General features: G+C 38.5%; 2 protein-coding genes across 4 annotated transcripts; one reads left to right on the top strand and one right to left on the bottom strand.

The window, feature by feature from the left end:
- Positions 1–1506: 1506 nt before the first annotated feature.
- Positions 1507–14306, bottom strand: LOC139984798 (cytochrome P450 2U1-like). Of its 3 annotated transcripts, none has more exons than XM_071998852.1 (8): positions 13949–14306; positions 11020–11256; positions 8512–8637; positions 7321–7463; positions 6608–7120; positions 5556–5740; positions 3545–3660; positions 1507–2814 (listed from the first exon to the last, which is right to left on the bottom strand). In XM_071998852.1, exons 2-8 carry the CDS (start codon positions 11237–11239, stop codon positions 2633–2635), a joined length of 1485 nt encoding a protein of 494 aa, XP_071854953.1. In that variant the 5' UTR covers positions 11240–11256; positions 13949–14306; the 3' UTR covers positions 1507–2632. The 3 variants fall into 3 exon arrangements, with proteins under 3 accessions (XP_071854953.1, XP_071854954.1, XP_071854955.1); XM_071998853.1 differs by lacking the exon at positions 13949–14306 and adding an exon at positions 13406–13508; XM_071998854.1 differs by lacking the exon at positions 13949–14306 and having other exon boundaries at positions 11016–11192.
- A 3080-nt stretch (positions 14307–17386) lies between these two features.
- On the top strand, positions 17387–23670 carry LOC139984373 (uncharacterized). Its single transcript, XM_071998265.1, has 5 exons — positions 17387–17544; positions 20971–21105; positions 21788–21886; positions 22867–23022; positions 23474–23670. Exons 2-5 carry the CDS (start codon positions 20979–20981, stop codon positions 23494–23496), a joined length of 405 nt encoding a protein of 134 aa, XP_071854366.1. The 5' UTR covers positions 17387–17544; positions 20971–20978; the 3' UTR covers positions 23497–23670.
- Positions 23671–24547: the final 877 nt, after the last annotated feature.

The raw sequence follows: 24547 nt of genomic DNA, 5'->3' as shown, positions 1-24547 counted from the left end.
TTAGTACACACTACATTCATCACTTTCAAGGCATAGAAAGAAGTTTTCAGCTGGCATGTAACCCTACCCACCACATGATAGCTGAGGTCTTGGCCTATCATAGCACCTGCAAGTTTCCATATCATGACCGTCGACGGTTTTGAGTTTGCGAGCTAGAAGAGGAGCAAGTTTACCATAGTGAACCCAAACCCTTCCGTCTGCTCACTCGGAGTAATTATCAACATTTAACCAAAGAATTTCTAAAATGGTTTCTATCACCTTCAATATCCTCCTTATTTTATTACTTTTGAAGGTATAGCCTATGCTCTTTAATTCACATGGACAGAAAAACCAGTGATGGTTACTGATAAACATGCTAAAACAAGCATTTCATTAGGTGAGAAATTAGGCAGAAAAATCAGTGATAGTAACTGCAACATGCTTAGCCTATTGGCAAGCATTTCATTAGGTAATTTAACATTCACAACTGCAAGTGACCTTAGTGCAGTTTTTCTGCATTGTTTTAAAAGAATGACTTTATGCACAAAATAAACTTGGTTGAAATGTTATGTTGTCGACTATTATTGCACACTGCATATCAGTCCGGGTACGGTATTTCGCTAAATGTTTGAACATTTTGAGAAAATGACCCTTGTAAACATGTGACGTCAATCAATGAAAGTGACTGGACAATCAAGTCTAACACACACCATTAGGTCATTGCACCATCAATGCAGCACATACAGTTGGACTTATGGAGGGAAAGTAATATAAATTCATGTATGGAAAAGTTCAGGTGACGTAAAAATATTAAGATAACTTTCTGCAATTTTGTTGCATTTCATCATTTTGCTGCAAAATGTTGAAATTATGACATTCTAATGTGAGCGTAATTAATTATTTGTTGTAAAATGTTGAATTGACGAGATATATTGGTCAATTTATATTGTGAAATGTTGAATTGACGATAAATCTTTGTCAATGAGGACAAATGTACTTTGCATGTTGTATGTCCTCCAAGGATGCTGTTGTTTAGATAAATTGAAAATAGGTGGGGCTCGTCAAAATTGCAAAAGGAGGGTGTGATCAAAATTGTCCCCAGCTGATTTAAGAAGGGGAACCTTTACAGAAATGCCAGCGGCGAACGTCGGAACGGTTCTATAGAAGGGAGGGCGCACTTTTGTCCATAATGCTGACTCTCATGTGAGGGTCTTGTCCCCCCCCCCCCCGCCCGAGCAAAAAATAAACTTTATATGTCAAATGGTGCAATATGAGGCATATTTAAATTCTAATATCTTGTTCTATAGGTAGATCTAAATGCAAGGTTGTACTAAAAAACACTCTTGACTTATTGTGTGAGGTTGAGAGGGGTGGGGATGTACACCCATAGCTTTGATCTAATTCTGCCCCTGCCTGGTATATAGGGGAATGACACCCTACCATCCTCCCCACCCTCCCTTGCATAAGGAAGATAAATTAGTCTAAAGTCATACCAATTTGATAAGGAAATTAAACTGAGGCAACATGTTGGTATCATCTGAAATTTTTTATTTCAAGCACACGGAGAAAATATTAACTTATACCAGACATAAGTATAATTGCCCTAACATGATACATTAAATGTTATATTTCAAAGTATGTGCCAAAAAGGATGATATCAGATGAAAAATTTGATTAGTCTGAAATTGTTTATCAAATGGTTTTACTGTCATTATGTAAAAGTATAAAAAAGTATATGCTTTAAATTTCACATAATAGCTTCCCCCTCCCCCTCTCCTCAAGCAAAATTAAATTAAAATGAAAAGAAGAATGGTATACTGATAATTTTAAACTAATTATGAGAAATTCTGCTTATGAGGTCTCAAACCAAAATGCCCAAACAAAGATAGCAGAAAATTAATACTGATACTAGAATTGTAGAATCTGAGAAAAATTGAAAAATATCCCACAACTTAATCAATTCTGTATTTCTGATGAAACAATGACATGATATATTTTCATGATCAAGTTAAGATTCCAAACAAAGGTACATTTAAAATTACCAAATACGACATGAGAGCATTTATGTACTGTATGTGAGGATATAAGTTTTTGAAACATTCTGCCAGTCAGGGCTGGGGGTAGGGGTGGGTGGTGAGACCCCTCCCCCATAAGAATACATGGTTACACCCCTGGTTTTGTATATATTGAGCACTTTATTACACACCAATGCTAAGTGGTAACTGTCTTGACCCAAATATCACAAAACCAGTTGGATGTTATAAAGTCACTAGATAACCGACACAACAAATGTCACCTTGATGATTATAACAGCAAATTAATTATTGCCCACATACTGCTGTACAAACCAATCACTGCATGGAATGTCCATCCATGCACAAATATCAAAATATATATAGTATCATCAGGGATGAGCCTGAGGTTAAAAAAAAAATCACGGAACTGTGCAAAAATTGCGGTATAGGCTACAGTTTTGCTTATGCTACAGTGTGTTAGGATAATAGTTTTTGTCCCCAAGGTAGAAAAGAAATCACGGATTTTCCGCGAATTCGTGGATAAAGCTCATGCCTGTATCATAATATACAAACGGCCAATAATTGTGAAATGTGAAATGTTTGATAATGACTTGGAGGTAGAGTTTTGTTAGATAAACTTAGATCCTTTCCCTAATTACCACCTCAAAAGGCTTAGGCATGTAGGTTACAGACAAATCACCCTCTAGGCTCGGCGGAGGGGTACCCTCTGGGATGGCAAACGAAAACTGACTCAGCATGCCGGTGAAGAAAAGAAAGAGTTCCATCTTGGCCAGAGATTCGCCCATACAAACTCGACGACCTGTGGGGAGGAGAACACGTGTGCAAGATAAAAGTGACATGATGATGAGGAATGGGGGTGGGGAAGGGGGAAGAATGAGAGGAAATATTAAGGACATTGAAGAGGATGATGTGATTTTTATTACTACAGAGATATTCTTCCACTCCCTTCCAAACGATGTTAGCGGGATGGATATTATTCCTAGTTTGGATCAATAGCAAATTAAAAGAAAAAATTGTGTAAAATTAGTACTTCCTGGGAATTTCTTAGTTTCAAAATAGAGCTAGTTACTACCTGATTACTAATTGCAATAAATTCATGAGTTCAAAACTGTAGAACCCCTTTCCTGGATCAGGAAACAGACTTTATTGCAGTGATACTACTAATTAAAGGATACCAGTTCCATCAAAGATTATGCAATAATACATGGCGGTGCAAGGTTGTCACAAAACCAGTGGCATATTGCAAATTTTTGCTGAGTGCTAAAAGAAAATTATCTATAATTTATACTTCATCAGAACTGTGTCATTGTTCTGAAATGGGAATAAAATGTCCCTGCACAACATTGGGATAGTTTCTTTAGTGTTTTTACAGTTGTTGGTCTTTAGCTGGAAGAATATGCCGCTGATCGGATGTTTGCTTCAGGAAAAACACAAAAGACCTAACCTATTGTTCAATTCTGTTATAAGTGCCGCTTGGATGATTTTACCATAAATATTTCATCTTGGAACTTTTAAAAAAAAATCTTTACCTGCACCAAACGGCATAAAGCTTTCGTTCTTCTTCAGGGAGCCATCTTCATTCAGGAACCGACGAGGGTCAAACTTTTCGGGTTGAGGGTAAAGTTTTGGGTCATGGTGAATCGACCTTTACATACCAAACGAAAAATAGAAATTTGCTCATTTGTTTTATGATTTACACTGTTTGATAAATTTAACAAAGACACTGAACATTTAAAAGCTTTTGCTTGTGCTCTTTTCAACAATTCCACGACTTCAGAAAACGTTGTCTCTATTAATCACTGAAAATTATTTTGCAAAAATCTTGCATAATACATGTAATAATCCCTGGTACGGTCTTAAATCAGATAGATAAATTTGTTCCACATCAAACCTCAAATGGTGCCTAAATCCTTGGCTAGAATGAATGGAAACGTTAATGTGCCATCAAAATGTTCAGAATATTTTCTGTAATTTGCTTCAATTCATCATCGCGCAGGAGAATGTTGGAAACGATCACATTCTGATGGGAGCGTTTTTGGTTACAAAATGATTAATTGAACAGAGTTATGAATTATATGTGATCAATTGATCATTTTGCTACAAATTGTTGCAATGATGACTTTCTGTTGTGACTATTATTTCCCTATGTGACCTATATTTACAAAAAGATCCTAATATTTTGATGCCCCCTTAAGATTTCCATAAGAATGATAAAATCTTGCAAACAAGGGTTGCTGTGTAGACACTAAAAGTTAGACTTTTTCTAGTGCTAATCTGTCACACAGAATTGATATGCCTATGCATATGTATGATGTATTTACTTGAAATGATATTGAATTCAAGCCAGTAGAGCAAAATCACGCAATACAGCTTGAAGACTTGGTCAAGTCTAAATATGACATCATCATATCATCTAGACTGCATGTCTAATGCTGACCTACCTGACAAAATTGATATCACTATATATATGATGTAGTTACTTGAAATGATATTGAATTCAAACCAGTAGAGCAAAATCACGCAATACAGCTTGAAGAATTGGTCAAGTCAAAATATGATATCATCATATTATCTACACTGCATGTCTAGTGCTAGACTGCTAGTCTTTCACACAGAATTGATATCACTACATATATGATTTACTTCAACTGATATTTTCAACTCATGTCAGCAAAGCAAATTCACAGAATTAAGGCTGAAGACTTGGTCAAGTCGAAAAATATGACATCACAGAGCAGCCACATGTGCTTCATTTTTCTTTATGTATTGATACAGTAGGCCTACTGTGTTTATTTTAAGCAACATGAGTAAATGGGTTTGCAGATGCTGAATGTAACATTCAAACTTGAAAATATGAAAAGATGAAAGATAGAGAAAGTAAAATGTCTTGGATCCTAGTGATACGATGACATCACAGCCTCCCAGACATTATCATTTTAAAGAAGGATAATTATAATAATAAATAATCATAATAATAAATTACATTTATATGGTGCTTAATACAGCGTTTCAAAGTGCTTTACAAAGTAGGAAAGAGACAAAGGAAACCAAGGAAAGAACAAGAAACTAGGAATCAAACAGAAATGTTTTAAGTTGTCTCTTGAAAATACAGAGGGAGGGAGAGTCACGAACGTTAAATTGGAGTTCGTTCCAAAGAGAAGGCGCAGCGACAGAAAAGGGCACGATCGCCATAATGAGTGTGGGTACGTGGACCAGGAGTTAATTGCAAATGCGCATGATTGGAAGAGCGAAGGGTAACTGTAGTTGACCGACGATATATCCCAATCAGAGATAAGATATTTCTTAGCTGTTTTTGGGGGGGCCCGGGGGGAACATTCTTCACAAAGATCACTGTCATATAATCTATTTAGATAATGGTTGGGTTTGTGTCCCCTCTGAACTTCTGGTATAGGTTGTATCCCTCACTTATTTCCACCATTGTTTTTAGAGGGTATCCGATAATAATTACCTGCCTTGGCAGAAATGATTCAAACAAAGTCACAAACCATCTTTAAACCCTAAGTCCAACCTGACACTTACCAAAGGTTTGCCCAAACTTCACAATTTGCTGGTAAGTTGTACCCCCTCAGTGTAGTAGCGCAAGTGGTAGCGTGCGGTACCACAGGGACGAGAGAGATTATCCGCTGCAACTCGAGTAAAGTCGCTTCGGTGTATGGACAGTCCCCCCGGTTTGAGTAACTTGGCAGTTTCTCTCTCCCTACAACCTGTACAATAGATGCAAAGAAAACCATGTACCAAGTTACTATAGTCACATAGAAATAATATATCACCATGACAACAAAATGTTATGATAGAAATAATCAATCACCATGACAACAATAAAAAGTAGATGCAAAAGAGACCATACCAACTTGATATAGTCACATAAAAATACTAAATCACCATGACAACCAAACATTATGATAGAAATAATCAATCACCATAACCACAATAAAGGTAGATGCAAAAGAGACCATACCAACTTGACAGTCACATATAAATAATAAATCACCATGACAACAAAAGATTATGATAGAAATAATCAATCACTATAACCACAATAAAGGTATATATGCAAAAGAGACCATACCAACTTGACAGTCACATATAAATAATAAATCACCATGACAACAAAAGATTATGATAGAAATAATCAATCACCATAACCACAATAAAGGTATATATGCAAAAGAGACCATACCAACTTGATATAGTCACATAGAAATAATAAATCACCATGACAACAAAACATTATGATAGAAATCATCAATCACCATATCCACATTAAAGGTAGATGCAAAAGGGACCATACCAACTTGATATAATCACATAGAAATAATAAATCACCATGACAACAAAATGTTATGACAGAAATAATCAATCACCATGACAACAATATATAAATGTTGGGAAGGCTCCCTCCCCTTGATCAGATATAGTTTTCACTCATCATGATGATTTCAGGGTGCGAGTTTGACCAACTTTTTCCAGCGATTATGCTAACCAATTAATTTCAGCCACTGCAATATATCCCTTTCAGTAATAAATAAAAAAAAAAAATAATTGAATAATTAATACTAAATAATTCTTACTTCATCGAGTTCCTTCTGAACATTCTCCTGTACGTTGGGATGTGTCATCATGTAGAGCACGGCCCAGGTCAGACTCGTGGAGGTAGTTTCGGTCCCTGCTGCGAATAAATCCATGATGTTTTGCTTGAGATACAGCAGCGAGAACTTCCCTTCCTTGTCCTCTTTTATCTGTTGCAGATAACTCTCGATGAAATCCCGGGGTTCCTCCGTGGCATCCGCGCTGTCCTGCTTCTTGGCGATCTGCGCCAACAGGAACGATTCCAACTTGCCGGCGGCCTCATGAACTGCACCCACCTGCTTCCCTAGGAACGGCTTGAGGAACGGGAAGATGTGACCCATCTGCAGGGTCAGGGAACCCGCTGCAGTGAACCAGTCTCGGATGCAGTTCATTGCTCTGAGGAACGCTGGATCCTCAAAGTGGTTGTAACGTTGGCCGAACGTTATGGAACAGATGATGTTGGCCACACAATTTGTGATGAAGTTACAAATGTCCACCGGCTTATTCTGGTTTGCCTGTGATGTCAAAAAACGACAAGAGAGAGAAATATATTTCAGCTTCGATAAATCTTTCGATAGCTTTTCTAAATTCATGGCTACGCATCTTTAATTCCATAGAGGTTCATCCCCTACCCAAACCAAACCCCCCCTCCCCACCCACATCCATCCCCAGTCTCCACCTCTTAGATCCTGGGCACGTCACTACTATGCCTCACCTTAAAATATTCAATGAGGAACTCCACTTCTTCCACGATTTTGCTCTCGAACGAAGTCTTTCCAAACCCAAATCCTCGGAGAGTCTTGTGCGTAAAGTGTCTCTGGTTGTACCAAGTCTCATTAAAATGAGCATCAAACAAACCTGTTATTTAATAAGGAAGAGAGAGGTGTGAAATCGACCACAGGGAGCAGTGAGTAATTTACATTATAGGTAATGGGTGGTGGGGGCCTAAATATGCTAGACAATCTTAAAATGGTCACCATTGGTTACATGTTTCACCTTGCATTTTACATACTTTTTCGATAGGTTTTTTCAAGTATTTTTCAAGTATTTTTTCATACTTTTTTTCTTTTTTCTAGTATTCTTTCAAGTATTTAAAATACTTTTTTCAAGTATTTTTCAATAATTGAGGCATTTCATAACCAAGCTTAAAACTGTTATTTCCATATTGCTTCCAAGGAAGATGTGAAAACAATATTGAAATCATGCAAGGTATCAAAACCTCTAGACATGTAACCCAAGAAGTATAGCGATTTATTAACAATTGAAATTTGGGAGGGGGAGGGGGAGGGGGAGACAATACCAACTTTCATCATTTTCTGTGTGATAGAGATATACTGTGACGACCATGGCCCGATATTTCCCAATTTATCTGGAGAAGAGAGACTGGAGGGATTCATGAATGAAAGACATGTGTCAATTGACGAATGGAAACTCGATTACTGAAATTGTATTCTCCATGCCGGCAATCGTGCAAATCAAATGGTCGCATTACCCATAGAATTACTGTAGGTCAGTCATCAATCCACATGTGTCCCCTGACCCCATCCTCTCCCCTCTGCCCCCCACCCCTACCCATCTCTCTCCCCTTCTCTTACAGTTCCTTTCTGAGATCATAATCATTCTATGACACTAGATCACTGGCAGTTAATATACTAGTGGAGTGTTAGCTCAGTGGTTAACGCCAGTGCCTTCCAATCACAAGGTCCCCGGTTCGAGTCACTCCAAGATTAATGTATGTCGTCCAGTTACAGAATTGTTGACAATTAACAATTCATAATCATGGACGTTAAATATGAATGTAAGAGACTGACTTTGGTCAGCTTGCGGCTTTGATAAGCCAATGAGGCTTCTTCGCGAGTTCTTGCTTGCAGGATGAACTAAAATACATATACTAGAGGAATCTCACCTAGGTATTGGGGATTATAGAGTGTAACAGCATAGTTTTCTGGCCTGTCTGCAAAGTCGTTGCCCTTGGTAACCAATGCTTCTTTAATACTCTCAATGCCATTAAGTATCACCACATTCTTTCCTCCTGTATCAGGAAGAAAAAAAAGTTGAAAGAAATTGACTTTATTATATAGCCATGCCGGCCGGCGGCGGCTGGTGGTAACCGCCACTCACGCCTGCCGGCCGGCATTGGAAGTGAATAAACAGTCCACTGGCCGGCACAAAAATATAGTAAAATGCTTGTGAAATACAACAAAAGTAACAAATTTATCTTTCCCTTGCCGTAAAACATGATAATAACGTCACCTTTTTCTGTTATTTACCTTAAGCGGGCCCCTGGACGCCCGGCCGTGAGATGCGAGAGCTTCGCTCGCTACGCTTGCTACGCTTCCCAAATTTATTTAACCAGCACTCACAATCTCCTAGCTATAACCCTGTACGCCGCCAATGTCCCGAAATGGGCAACATATACCAAAGAATGAAGATGAGAACAGTATACAATAAACAAAAAACACAATTACAACAAAAAATAGCTTAGGTTTAACTGGTGACGTCTCTGTCTCTTTTTGATGTTTCCCTCTCTCCTGCACTGATCCATCTTGACAGCAGTGTCAAAGGTCGTCCGACACCAGCTTGATCTGTCATTGACCACTTCGCTCCATGTGTGAAGGACATCACCTTTTTTCAATAAATCCTGCAATGTGTCCTTTATATCGGAGCAGTGGTCGACCGACCCTACGCTTTCCGAGCTTTTCCAAGTTCTCCATAAAGTATTTCTTTGACAGGACGGTCGTCTGGCATGCGAGCGACGTGGCCTAACCACCGAAAAGGGTTGCGAGGAAGGACAGCTTCAATGTCCTCAGATGTGGCCAGATCCAACACTTCACCATTAGTAACAAACTCATCCCACTTGATCTTCAAGATAGATCTCAGATGCCATTGGTGAATTGTTCTCAACTGTCTGATGTTGTGGTGGTACAGAGTCCATGACTTTATTAGTACAAATTATATTGATGTCAATTCACAGCTAATGTAAAGGGATTTTCGTCCTTCAAAGGATATTCTGGTAACTGAAGTAGATTGCTTTAGCAAACTGGTGATAAATTTCTGCATCTTTACTAAATATTGTACATCTTTATGTGAAAACCACATCCTTAAAGCATTTTGTATGGCAAAGATATGAATTTTCAAATTGTGTGATATTTTTTGCATCTGGCAACAGTGGCATCAAGAATAATGTTATCGGGGTGATTGAGTTTGAAAATGTCAGCTTTTTCGCTTTTTAATCTTGCAATAATTTATCCAAAGAGAGCATATTTATCATATTTCTACAGAGAACATTGACAACTATGCGAACATTCAAGATGTATCAGGTTTCAATAAGGGCTGTAACGGTTAAACACTTAACCGATTAAGTGGTGGTTAAGTGGTGGCGCTCTTTCGGAATTATAATCTGAGCTATATAACTGATTTTCGGCTCTTATTTTGAGGCAACAACACAGGTTACGTTTAAACGTTAACCGTTCGGTTTATAGAAACGGTTAACCGGTTAGTGAATTAACCGGAATGACACAGCCCTAGTTTCAAACGATAAATCAAGAATAAGATTATTATAGCCTAATGAAATCTTTTCTTACTAAGAGCATTTTGCCCGGATGACAAGAAAGACCCCCACCAACTGTGATTCAACTTCCTGGATTAGTTGAAGGCTAAGCCAGAAAATATAACTTAAATGTAATCATGCGCTAAAGTAACAAGTACTGATATTTTAGTTTTCAACTAGAATGAGTGTTTGTTTGTTTCTTCAATTAACATTTTACAGTGCTTGCGAACCGAATATATCCCTCTATCAATATAGACTTTCAAATGCAGCGACTAGTCTGTCAGTGCAGCTAAAACAGTACTAAGCCTACCATTTTCATCCTCATGAAAAACTTCAAAACATCCTTTTCCTTCTAAGACTTCATTATCGCAAACAACTAATTACTCTAAATTTAAAATCAAACAAAAACTGTTAGCAAACTACTTATCCACTCCAAAGAGTCTGTCCACTAAAGAGAACATGTGCACAAGTAAGTGGGCCTGGCCTTTACAATTACTTTCTAAATTTGTCTCAGAATGCACCCGCTTTTGGCTTCTAACTTTTCTTTATTACTACCCTGGAGGTTCCCCCCAATGCCTCCTCCAGCCCCACCCCCCTCCCCCCAATCATGGGAGTCGGCTACAACATTCCCAAAGATACACCTCCTCTTTTCCAAAATGCTGGATCCAGGTCTGTGAGTACTAGCTTGAACACCTTGAGGGTTATAACTATATAACCATATATTATAACCACATTATGACCGTTACTACGGATATCTGCGGATCTTCTGTATGTGCAGTACATTTATTTCTTCAGATTCATATTCTTCTCAGACTTTTAGAGGAATTGTTGAATACCAAAAAAAAAATGAGAAATATTACCTACCAAACATGTAACTACAAACACCGCCATATTTATCTCCCAGCTTCATGAAATATCTCTGGTGATCTGTCTGGAATTGCAGAAGACTGCCCAGAAATGGTAAACCCCAGGGCCCAGGAGGGTAGTTGGACACCGGTTTTCTTGCTTGAATGTAACGAAGCACCACCAGGGCGACCGAACCGGCCAAGATGGCTACAGTCACTGTTCCGATGTCTACGACCATGACTGTTTTCGTTTTGTCTAAAAGGTAAGAGAAGAAAAATTAAAGAATAATACATGAATACAGTGTAGCAAAACTTGGTTTAAAAGTTAAAAACACTTTCAATCTTGATTCTGTTGATCATGAGAGAGTGAAAGGGGAAATTGAAATTACCAAATTAAAGGGTGTGAAGACACGCCCACAAAGAAAAGTCTCATGCCGGTAATCTGACCTAGTTTCGAATGAGGTGTAACAGAAGTGTTAGACACCACCATCGATCCCAGAAAATACACACACAGCTTGCTACCGTCGGTAATTAGACACTAGTGTACAGTCAGTACATACACCTACGGTCAATACCCACAACACAGTGTACAACAATACAGCGATAGACATCTCAGGTCCAGCTAAAGAGTTCTATGTATCATGTTTCATTACTGTTTGCATTTTGTAGCGACGACAAGCAGAAAACTTCACTTGCAAGCAACGGAAAGTTAACCTTAAAATCCTGATTAGGATTGTTGCACCATATTTGATCAGTAGAAAGGAGGACTAGTTATCTTGACCCTGGGGAACCATGGGCAGGGGTCAACTGTAAGATGAGGGATTCCAGTTCCCATAAAATTGTGGTGGAATGAAAAACAATCAAATTTAAAGGAGTGCAGATCTACTTGAAAATGGTATGATTTGGATTTGAAAAGATCAAACTCAATTTCAGATCAGAACTGCTAAAGCTGGGACTGGTCATATTAAAGGGTGTGAAGACTTGCGCAAAAAGAAACGTCTAATGCCGGTAATTTGACCTAGTTTCGTATGAGGTGTAACAGAAGTGTTAAACACCACCATCGATCATAGAAAATACACACACAGCTTGCTACCGTCGGTAATTAGACAATAGTGTACAGTCAATACATACAGCTGCAGTCAATACCCACAGCACAGTATACAATCGATACAGCGATGGACATTTCAGGTCCAGCTAAAGATAACAATTAAGGTATCACGTTTCATTACTGTCTGCATTTTGCAGCGACCAAACAAAACGTCACTTGCAAGCAACAGAAAGTTAACTTTTTCAGATGGCCGCACGCGGTTTGGGGCGAGTCTTCGATGACTTTAACTATTGACAATTTTGAGGTAGGATGATCAAATGGAAGTACTGTAGCTAAAGTATGTGGCCATTAAACCACTATAAAGACTGACCAGTACTTGCACTGCATGTATCATTACAGGTGTCTTTAAAGGTAGTCAGTATAGGCCCCAAATTATAGCAAGCTATAATTGCTAGAAGTTTTCAAAAGTATATACTTTTCCTGGAAGTCTTTATTCTCCAAACTTTTCTCAGACATTTTTAAGGATACATTGTAAGATGACTGAATGTCCGTCCCTGGGGGGAATTTTGCCCTGAAGGTTTTAATATATAAAAAGTTTAAGAATTTTGACCAAGGTGTCCATATTTGAATTTCTAGCAGATTTGGGGCCAATACAGTGCACCTTTAAAGGCATTGAAGATTTGGCCCAAACCGCGTGCCGCGCTCTGAAAAGTTAACTTTCCGTCGATTGCAAATGACGTTTTCTTCTTGTCGCAAAATCATTAATATTGACAATGTAGCTAACTAACTGTTGGCCTTCGGTACTTTTGCGTTAAATATAAAGAAGCAACTTTTCTTTGGTTGGCAATTTGTTTTTTTAAGTTCCTTAGGCTATGCTACTGTATGTACAAATGCATGAAGTTATAACCCTAACACTTAATGGTGAAAACCTTAATTAGGTCTTAATTACTTCTTTGCAAACCAAAGGATTATTACAGCCAATTTGACAATGTAGCTAACTAACTGTTGGCCTTCGGTACTTTTGCGTTAACTATAAAGAAGCAACTTTTCTTTGGTTGGCAATTTGTTTTTTTAAGTTCCTTAGGCTATGCTACTGTATGTACAAATGCATGAAGTTATAACCCTAACACTTAATGGTGAAAACCTTAATTAGGTCTTAATTACTTCTTTGCAAACCAAAGGATTATTACAGCCAATTTGAAATGAATACTTGGCAAGGATAGACCAGACTGTCTGCTGTTAACAGTACTGAGGGCCTAGAGCCTATGCCTACCGGCACAAATTGGATGTCTAACGTACACTATAGGCTAAGGAAAGAATTTGCACTGAAATATGCTTGCATCACACAATTACTCACCAAGAGAAATAATTATTTCTTAGTCGTACAGTATTTAAAACTTGTGATCCTACAACTACAGTACCAATAAACATTATGGTGTGTAATATTAACCTTTATGTTATCAACAGCAGCAATTAAGCAACACTTCACATATCTTTAAAGTCTGAAGATATACAGTACTAGGGGCACCCAGATGTAGATATATGTAAACAACCTAGCAACTACGTATTAAGAAATTATTAACTAGACTACTGTAGGCCTGAAATCAAATAAACGAGGACTTGAGTTCAGTTGGACGTAACCATGGCTACGCTACAGTATAGGAATTAGGCCTTATCAGGTCTACACAGGTTACACAGTATGCCAAATGTTTAGTGTGGGCTATTTAGTATGGCCTAACTTTAGTCTAGCCGTTGACGAAAATTTCAGTCCTGGACTCTGGAGGCTGAAGTGGCGGTTCACTAACGCCAAAGTCCCAATGATTCAACACAAGAACTTGAAGTTAAATGTATCGAAATTGTGAAATGAATGAAAGCCCTACACTGTTAGTTTTAAGTTTACCTGATAAAAGCCAAGCTTTCCAATGTACAACATGCAGTCATTAAGTTACCGGTTAGGGGGAAAATAGCACTGATCGATAGTTTCATCAAAATCCAGATGATGATGTGGGTTTCATGTCGCGCAATACAACCAGGCCAAAGCTTCAGTACAATGTCACCGAAATGTATGTGTACAATACTCAGCGCAAAGGTGAACAACAACAAAAAGGAGTTTAAACCCCTGATCGACCTCACGAGAGGTACTACGGGGTATAATAGCATTGTTTTTACAGAATAGACACTTTTTTTCTTGGGAAAGTTGTCTATTACTTTTTAAGTGAAGTCGCCCAGGAAAGACCCTGGGCACGATCATTGTGTAGTCTATTGTTTCAGTCAAGGGGATGCTGGTAGGTGAAGTATTAATAGAAGTCATAAATATACCCGAGGTCGAAACTAAAGAGGAGCACTGAGTCTAACGTACACGAATATCGACTATGAATGAGGCTCTTGCTGAGGCTCTAAAGCAGAATTTAGCCTTACTGAACAATATGATAGGATTAAATACAAAAAGTGAAGATTTGAATCACAACTGCGCCCTCAGGAAAGTTTTTCTGCATTGTTTTTTTTCTTTTCTTGGGAAAGTTGCCTATTGTTCAGTTAAGGAGGTCTGCCCAAACTTCCCTCCTTGATATATCGTGTTTACAAGGTTTTCACATTTTGACCCCCGGTGACCTCAAAAGACCATTGACCTCCACCAAAAACAATAACCTTCTTGTAATTAAAGTGGCACTTCTACACACCAAATATGACTTGGTCCAACCTTCCCTTCTTCAGATGTCGTGTTTACAAGCTGGACGTCACAAACGCACCCCCACCCCCCCCCCCCACACACACACATACACATACACCATCATGAAATCAAAGGTACGATTATCATCGTATCCGAAAAAAACTCGAGTTGCATTAATATGATTTTGTACGAGCTTGCTCAGACTTCCGCCAATAACGTCATCATCATGGCATTATTTTGTCAAAGGAATTTACATGTAACCCGATCATGATGTAATAATATACTATCAGGCCAATATAGTATTCCTTTTCGCATGATAATTGAACAGAGTTTTGTCGGGTAACCGGTGGATATAAAACACATAATTATAGGCCTATTAATGACTAGATAACAGAATTAAGTTCACCCACACCCAATATAGGACCAAATGTTGGGGCTCGGACTAGCTACATGGTGTTCGGAATTCAAAAGAACAAGAGAGTCATGCCTGCATATAAGCTAGGCATATGGGTATGCAAAGCCCCAAACCATGTCACCAGGCCTAATATCTGAATTGTTGGGGGCCCAGTGGCGTCACCAGACTTTTCAGTCTGGGGGGGCACAGGGGGGGCACCAGCATTTGATGGGGGGGCACTTAGATGGATACGGATCGCCGTCCTGGGGAAGGGTCTAAGGGGAGGGGGTGCCCCTCCAGGCGCGGCGGTGCCCCCTCCAGGCGCGGCGGAACGGGAAAATTATTGGGGGGGGGGGGCTATTGTGTAGAGACTATCTAAGCGGAGCGCCACCATCGGTTGGCGCGGAGCGTACAAGAAATTTTTGGGTTTTTCAAACCCCCAGATGGCCGGAAACGGCACTTCCCGAGTGTTTTATACTGCGAATGCCTAGCCCTAAAATATGGGTCTCAAGCCTGCAATTTCTCAGATTGCACGTAAAAGTCTGTAAAGACATTGTAATTTGTATATTCGATGGTGTTTTAAGAGAGTAGCTATTACTCGTAGTGTACTCGCAAAGACGTTTTTGAGTGTAGTAAGGGGATGTTGGAGAACTGGCTGAAATGAAGCAAGTCATTGGCCTAAGACGAAGTTGTGTTGCGCTTACCGGTACTCACACTCACTGCTTCCACTTTTCACGGGGCGTGAAGACGCGGTTGGGGTGACAATGTGGTCTATAGCCAGGGGACGGGCCGAGGGTCCCCCCAGCATTTACTAAAATTATTACACCTATATAGTATACGTGTGCATCGGACAGATCGACAAGTATGCATTGAAAAATGGGCAGATGCACGTTTCGGAGCCTTGGTAAATATTGGGGGGGGGGGCTTATCATGCATTTGCCCCCTCAACTTTTTCATTGGGGGGGCTGAGCCCCAAGCCCCCCCCCCGGTTCCGCCGCCACTGTCCCCCTCCCCTTTGGAAAATTTTCGCATACGGAGGATGGGCTAGATGCAAAATGCTGCCACATTTGATGCTAAATTCGATCTGAAGATATCTCCAGAAATTGCTATTTTTGAGGTAATGAATTTTAACAAGGCGCAGAATTTTGCAGAGGATATGAACCACATGCTGTCGATATTATGCCTAACCCTATATCAATAGAACCTACATTTGTTGAATTAATGTGTGCATGACCCCCGACTCCTTTCTTGTCTTTCTCGTTTTCGCCCATTATCTATTAAGATGTAGCCTAACAGGTTCCAGCATCGTTATTGGCTCCTATCAGGGATCTCACCATGCAATCCAAAGTTTGATCACACATCGAGTATGGCTCAGTATGCAGGTGTGAACATTCGCCATTTGTTCCTACAAGCATCTGACCTCAAATGACCTCTACACAACAGGGTTAATATATGGGTCCACAAATATAGGCAAGTATGGTGCCTGCGGACCCTCACATTCTCACATTTCGTCAGCTCCTAACCTGTCAACCTCAGACCAAGGCAACATATTGCAGTACGGTACCCTCCCTTCTCACAGTCATGTAGCTCGCGAAGCGGACGTGTATATCCGCTGGTATGGCGTGAGCACTGACACATTCAATGTAAATATCGGCACCTGTTGTGATGACGCGGGCTACGACTTCGATACCCGACGTTCAAGGATAAACTTTTTCATTTTTTCGCAGCTCATTTGAAGAAAATACGAATTACTGTGCTTCTTTGTCCTTATGAAAAACCAACTCAGATGATGGGAGTTGAATATAACAAAATATATATATATTTTTTTACCAACCCAAATCTCAGATGGGGGGGCACTCGGGGGGGCACTGGGTTTTCCAGGGGGGCACGTGCCCCCCCTGGCCCCCCCTTGGCGACGCCACTGTGGGGGCCTCCTTCAAAAACTAGTGTTTGAAGCTGAGAACACATTATTCTTTATCCCTGCATCTGTCCAGGGGCCCCCAAATGACTCATACGGACGTCGGGGCTGTAACGACCCTTTGATGCGACCTCCCCTGACCTGAAGCTAGGACATGTAGCCATATGTTCACCAAAAGGTTATAAACCTCCAAGGAAAAGAATTAATCGTACCAGTAACTGAGAAAGAGATAGGTGAGAGACGGGAAACGTAATCCCTTTGATCCGGAAGATAAGGTAATCGATTCTGGAGAATATTATTTCCTTATGTATAAGTTATATTATAAGATCTCGTGTTCATGTTACATCAACGAGTGACTGGTATATCATTGGTAAAGGGGAGATGGCTATAAATTACCAAATCTCGTTTCAATTACATTCATTATTATTATCGAAGACTAGCTCCACCGACCAACCACTTCAACAAAATCCATCTTGGCCTTCATCCATTACCAGTCAAACTAGACTACACACCAAGGTAAAAAAAAAATTATTACAATTTTTCATTCATCTTTTTCTTTCGATTTTTATGATGATTTATTCATTTTAATTCATAAGTTAATTATGAAATATTTTCAATAATTAAAATCGTTGATAATACTTAAATGTTGTTTCCAGATGAATTATAAGATTAAATAGTTACAAATTTGCCCTAAACAAGTATTTATAGTAGAAGGTCTTGTCGATTTGTTGTTAGTTTTGTTTTTGCTGATGTTGTGGGGAACGTTGCTTGATAAATTTACAAGATTTCATGAATTTACATTCATAAAACATTACGACTTATACCAACGAACCGATTTCATACTGGAGTTAGGCGAAAACAAAGTCCCCTTTTGCACATATTTTTAAACAAAAGATATGTTACTTTAAAGAAGAAAAATAGGATTTGTTTCTCTTCTGTTCGGTTTTACAAAAACATTATTAGGCTCTGTCATTGTCACATTAGCAGTCTTAAAATATTACAAATTAAATTCACTTTTATATATTTCTTTTATGTAGTTTCATTGAATTAAATTTGGTTGATATTCATATAGTTTGGTGTATATTAACGTGATCGAAGAGTTGTATATAGGTATATCTTAAATGGAAACTTCATATTCGATTTATGGTCACCGTTACGTCGCTTAATTAAACATTATTCTAATATTTACCCTCAAAACAACCCCCGTTCTATTCTTACATTTCAAATTATCCCCGACTGTTGGTAAGGGATATATTTACTTCCATCAGAAGGTCAGAGATATCCGTTGTATCCAGAATTTAAGTTATTCATGTGAAATCACTAAATCACGTTAAAGACAGTTTGCGCATGCTCTGTTCCGTCTTGATAATTTCTTACCATATCTTGGATTCCTCAAGTTAGAAAAAAAAAAATTAAGAAAATTGTTCAATTGCTCAGATGGAATGAAGTGAACTATTTCACATTTTGCAGAAAAATGTTGAGCTGACGAGATACGATAAATTGTCAATTAAACATTTTGCAGAAAATTGTTCAATTGCTCAATTGGAGTGAAATGAACAGTTGAACAGTTTGCAGAAAATGTTGAATTGACGAGATATGATAAGTTGTCAATTAAACATTTTGCAAAATAATTTTCAATTGCTCAGTTAAAGCAGCTGAGCAATCCAACATTGATGAGTTATTATATTAACTGAAAATTGTCAACTTTTGGGGCAGCTTTTCTTATATTGATGGCACTTTTAAGCTTCCGTAGTTGAGTTAAATAGCAAAAAAAAAAATCAAAACTATACTAAGACCATTTCATGGTGTGATTAATTTGCAATAAGTTCTGATCTGAACTATTATATAATAAAACACATCGAAACATGTATACATATGATATTATTGATATAATATAGTTGAAAAGTGTGCCCACATGTTACAAGATCCCGTTTGGAATCGTTTTCAGAGAAGTCCTAAAAATAATGACGTGATGTTTTTGACAGTAATTGGAGTTGAAACTGATGTGATCGATAGACACATGACAAAAAAAAAATCCATATTATGGTCATATTCTAACAACATTCTAATTAGGATAAAAACCGCCACCAACTCTAAGAGCTGGATAGCTTAGTCGGTAGAGAGCTGAACTTGAATAATTCAGAGGTCACTGGTTCGATTCCCGTTTCAGGCATGATAGATAGATTTCTTCTTCTTTCTTTCTTTGCTTTCATTTGTTTCAATCTTCCCGGTCAGGTTTTCTGATATTTCATGTACAGTTAAAATTGTATAAATGAAGGCGAAATTTCTCTTGAATTTGGCTCCTTCCAAGTTGCCGTTTCGTGGGTTGCATCGAAAGGAAGGAAGTTGAGGAGCGCGTGGAACCTGCAGGTTACACGCAGGGGGGGGGGGGGGTGGGGGTAGGAAGCTTCAAAAAAGTGGGTTGGGGCATAACATCAGAGGGAAACTTTCTCATCCCATAACCATAACCACCACTCGTTATATGCTATAAACCGATACACAACGGCCCTATCACTTAAATATATATGATGTGTTAGTATGCTATCAATTATACTATTTATTGAGATTGTTTATTGTTCACCGTGCTACAAATAAAGATATGGGATGCCATTTTAAAAATAGCATGTACAGACTTTTAATAAATAATTCACATAATATATTGAAATTAACAAAGGCTTAAGATTACCAAAAGACAGTTCTTCATCAAAGTGGCACATTTTATTTGCCAGTAGGGCACATTTGCTATTTTGGAGAAAAAATGGGGGGCGCACGTGACCCCAGTCCCCGGCTCCTACCCCACGGGTTACATGGTATTATACAAGGTATTGTGGCTTCTGACTGGCGCAACAGCATTCAGGGGTCGGGGGGGGGGGCTAAATAGGAATCGCCGACAACTTAGGGCTGCACAATTCGGTTGGTGGAGTGCTGAGCTTGAAACCCAGATGTCTCTGGTTCGAAGCCCTACCTAGCTATAAATCTCTTTGGTCTAGTACCCTGCTCATTGCTACCCCCCCCCCCCCCCCCCCCCCGAGGTGCCGAAGACTCCGATTTCCAGTAGTCGCCATATATGTTATATATCATCCTAGTTGGCGAAAGCCGGCACCTTGTTTCAAGTCCCAACCGAGGGTGCCGGGTAGCAATTCACACCACAGTTCGCTCATGCTATTTAGTCTTCATGGTTTCTTAAAACACGTCATTTCCATATATTGGTAATGGTGACATATCAGTCACATTTCAATGACTTTAATTGTATCATACTAATCTCATAAATGGGCTCACTATATATATATATATATATATATATATGTATATATATCATAATTGTATGACGTGTTAACTACAAACTTATGGTATTGACTTTTTAAAGCAATCCATGGAACTGCACCAGAATATATTCAAGACCTTACACAATGTAAGGAAACAAGATGCCTTCGACCCAGTGCAGCTACATCTATAGTGTTCCATTGTCCAATACAATAGAACATAAACTTATGATGAACGCCCTTTTTCATTGGCTGCTGCAGTTTTATGGAACAATCTTCCTTTATTACTATCAGAAACTCTGCTTCTATATCAACCTTTAAGACTGCTGTTGAAACACATTTATTTTCTTCTTATTTTGCTTAATACCTTTTCTTGTTTTTGCTAAAATCGCATTGAGACCGCCTCAGGTATACTGCGCTATATAAGAATCTATTAGTATTATTATTATAATTATTATTATTATTATTATAATTATTATTATTATTATTATAATTATTATTATTATTATTATTATTATTATTATTATTATTATTATTATTATTATTATTATTATTATTATTATTATTATTATTAATAATATTATGATTATGATTACTATTATGATTATGATTACTATTATGATTATTATAATTATTATTATTATTATTATTATAATATCGATGATATAATCTTCTCCAGATACCACAATGCTGAGACTCATTTTGATGACAGTCTGTCTGCTTGTTGTATACAGCGAGGCCTGTAAGGAACATGAGGAGTGTCCGCTCGACCTAGAGATCCTGGATAACGGAGATCTCGCCATTGAATACCATGGTAAGGCCATCGATCTCCTTATTAAGAAAGACTGGGCTGGGGGCGGGGATGGTGGGAGGGAGGCGGGTGGAGATGAAAATGACAAGCAGTCCATTGTGGGTTTATTTAAAGAGTGCCTTTAGTCAGCAATAGACTCCATTGTTAATGATACAGATTGGGTTACTAAAGAAATGGTCGTGTACGTGCTATAGAGCCTACCGGGACTTAGCCAGAGCATGGAGCTATAAATAGCTCCATGGCCAGAGTAATGGTCTGTGCATTGGAATTCAATGGGGCGTGAAGAGACGGGCATATCGTCCCCGTCAAAGATAAATTGTACTATAATGCATTGGATTTTCTCAAATATCCGGTTGTCTTGACTCCAGGACTGGGGACGAGGGCTATATACTGTAGACCAGTGATGATTTCGTGATACATATACGAGCTTTCTACTGCATAAGGCACATTTTCATGGAATACCACAGTTGATTTATAATCCGTTGTCCTTATTTAGTTCAACTCAGTTTGAAGGCAAACGGAGGAATAAGACAATACTTCACCAAACTATTTAGTTTTAAAATGCTTACACATATAGCATGAACTTGAACATCATATCCAGCTGGCTTCCCTGTATACCTCTCCTTCCCGTCTGTTGTATGAATATAAACATTATGTTCTAATGTATCCAATCTTCACCATACAGCTGCACCGGGTGATTCGTTTGGGAGAGTAATTTTCAAGATCAAACGAAACAAGAACAGTGGAGGAAAAGGGTCGCAAAAGAAAGTCGACACGACCCCAGGTGAGTAGCCTCTCAGTCAAGCAAATGAACTGACATGCCCTACTGAATCGACGCAAATATTGAAACACAATGTATAAATATATATTAATATGTATACAGTGGCGTAGGAAGGTACTTTTGAGTGGGGGGGGGGGGCTGAAGACTGATGGCCGGCCTGGGGGAGGGGTCTAAGGGAGGGGGCGTCCCCCTCCCCTATGGATTTTTTTGCATTTCCAGGTGGCCTCAGATGCAATTTGGTGCAATAAAGCACACTTCAACACCCACTCCATTTTGTAAATAATTTTGCATTTTCACCTGGACTTAGGTGCAATTTGGTGCTCCAAATGAGATTTTTTTCTCATCTGGAAATGAAAAAGGGGTTTTCTGACTTGCGAAGCGGGGGGGGGGGGGGGCGGAATGATACTTCCACCCCTACATATTTTTCACTGGGGGGGGGGGCTGGCGCCCCCAGCCCCCCGGTTCCTACGCCCTTGTATGTATATATATATTTGAAAACGTAGTGAGTTGGAAAATCCAGAACGGTGAAAAAGGAGTAATGCTTTAGAAAACATTACTCCTTATTTGTCAATTATGAGTCATATCTTATTTCTCTGGTTTTCTCTATTAATATAGGCTATATATATATATATATATATATATATATATATATATATATGTATATATGTATATATGTATATATATACATATATATATATATATACATATATATATATATATATATATATATATATATATATATATATATATAAATATAATTGAAAACGTAATGAATTAGAATATCCAGAACAGTGAAAAAACTTCCAGCATATATATATATATATATATATATATATATATATATATATATATATATATATATATATATATATATATATATATATATATATATATATATGCTGGAAGTGTTTTTGTGTATGCGTTGTGTGATCAAATCTAAGACAAACGAACTTTCTGTCTTTTCTCGGATTCATGGCCTGCAGAGGATCACGAAGATCACGAAGACTGGGGAGTCGTGTTTCCCAACAACCCAGGCGCATTCGTTCCCTTTGAAGAATGCCAAGAAATTAGCATTACCGTAAGGAGCAAAACTGGTGGCACAGGCACGTTGGAAATCAAAGGAAATAAAGTAATCCCAGGTAATGTTTAGTTTTTAATGTATAGCATTTTTCTATTAAATTATAATCATAGGCGTAGGAGCCCAATTTGATTTAGGGGGCTGTAACGACTTGCCCGAAAAATATACTACCAACATTTTTCGCGCGCTCCCCGTGCGCGTTCTTAATGTACATATCATATAAGCAAGCATCGGTTATTACATCGCATGTCATCGTATACCGTCATGTTTCATAAATTGTTTCAAACCTGTTTCCACAATTTCGGAAGTACGAATGTAATTACGGAACATGTTAATTGTAATTTCGAAAATTAAGCTTTCTTGATGATTTAAATTGTAAAAGTTTGTGCCGCAATTATTCATTTCCTGGTTCTTGTTTCCTTACTGGTTTAATAAAATAGTAAATATTGCTTCTTCATAAAAACTGATATATGATAAATTACAATATTGTTATGAATTGTTTCTCGTTGCAGGTGCCGCTTGTCCAGATGCCTAGATCGATGGCGGGAAACAGAAAAGTAAACAGCAAAAAAAGGCGATTTGAAACACGTCTATAAACATAAGTTGTTGACCGATAAGGGGTTTGGGTAATTTTCTTTTGGAACGTAAAACAAAATAAATGGCAGCAAATTTGTTGTAAAACGATTTAAAACATTGCAAAGCAACAAGATTCATGTGTACTTGTGCCTTATTTACCCGAAATACCTTGTTTTTTTTTTGTAGGTATAACTGTACTGGAAAAGTAACAAAGAATTTGAAAGACAAAAGATATGATGACAAGGCTATAGACAAATAAAACATAAACATTTATCCTCCCATTCCATTGGCGTTACGTAACCGATGATCAGTTGCCATATGTAGAACAATGTAAAAACTTCTACCCTCCACCTGGATTTGAATTCGCGCCCTCCGTTTACCAGTTTCGCTATCTACACGCCGATGCCTCAATCTAATGGGCTATATATGGACACTTAAAGGGTGTGAAGACTCGCGCAAAAAGAAACGTCTAATGCCGGTAATCTGACCTAGTTTCGAATGAGGTGTAACAGAAATGTAGACACCGCAATCGATCCCAGAAAATACACACACACAGCCTGCTTCCGTCGGTAATTAAACACTAGTGTACAGTCAATAGATACAGCTGCGGTTAATACTCACAGCACAGTATACAAACGATACAGCGATGGACATCTCAGGTCCAGCTAAATATAACAAGGTATCAGACTTATCAGGTTTCATTACTGTCTGTATTTTGTAGCGACACGAACAAAACGTCACTTGCAAGCAACAGAAAGTTAACTTTTGCAGAGCGCGGCAAGCGGTTTGGGGCGAGTCTTCAATATTGCGGTTAAGCTGATCTTTGATCTCGTATATATGACGTCATCACTCACTCAAGTTTCACCAAGGTATTATTTTACCTATATACCGAGCTTAAAGACCACCTGGATTGTTCTTTAACACACTTTGCGTTGCAGATTTGTTTTTTCTTCTACAAGTCTGATCAGACTTGACCTTTGACCTCCATGGGCCATGTGTCTTTTGAGGTT

This window comes from Apostichopus japonicus, chromosome 17 (genome assembly GCF_037975245.1).
Source record: "Apostichopus japonicus isolate 1M-3 chromosome 17, ASM3797524v1, whole genome shotgun sequence".
Taxonomy (NCBI): Eukaryota; Metazoa; Echinodermata; class Holothuroidea; order Aspidochirotida; family Stichopodidae; genus Apostichopus; species Apostichopus japonicus.
This window is presented reverse-complemented; position numbering and strand designations above follow the sequence as displayed.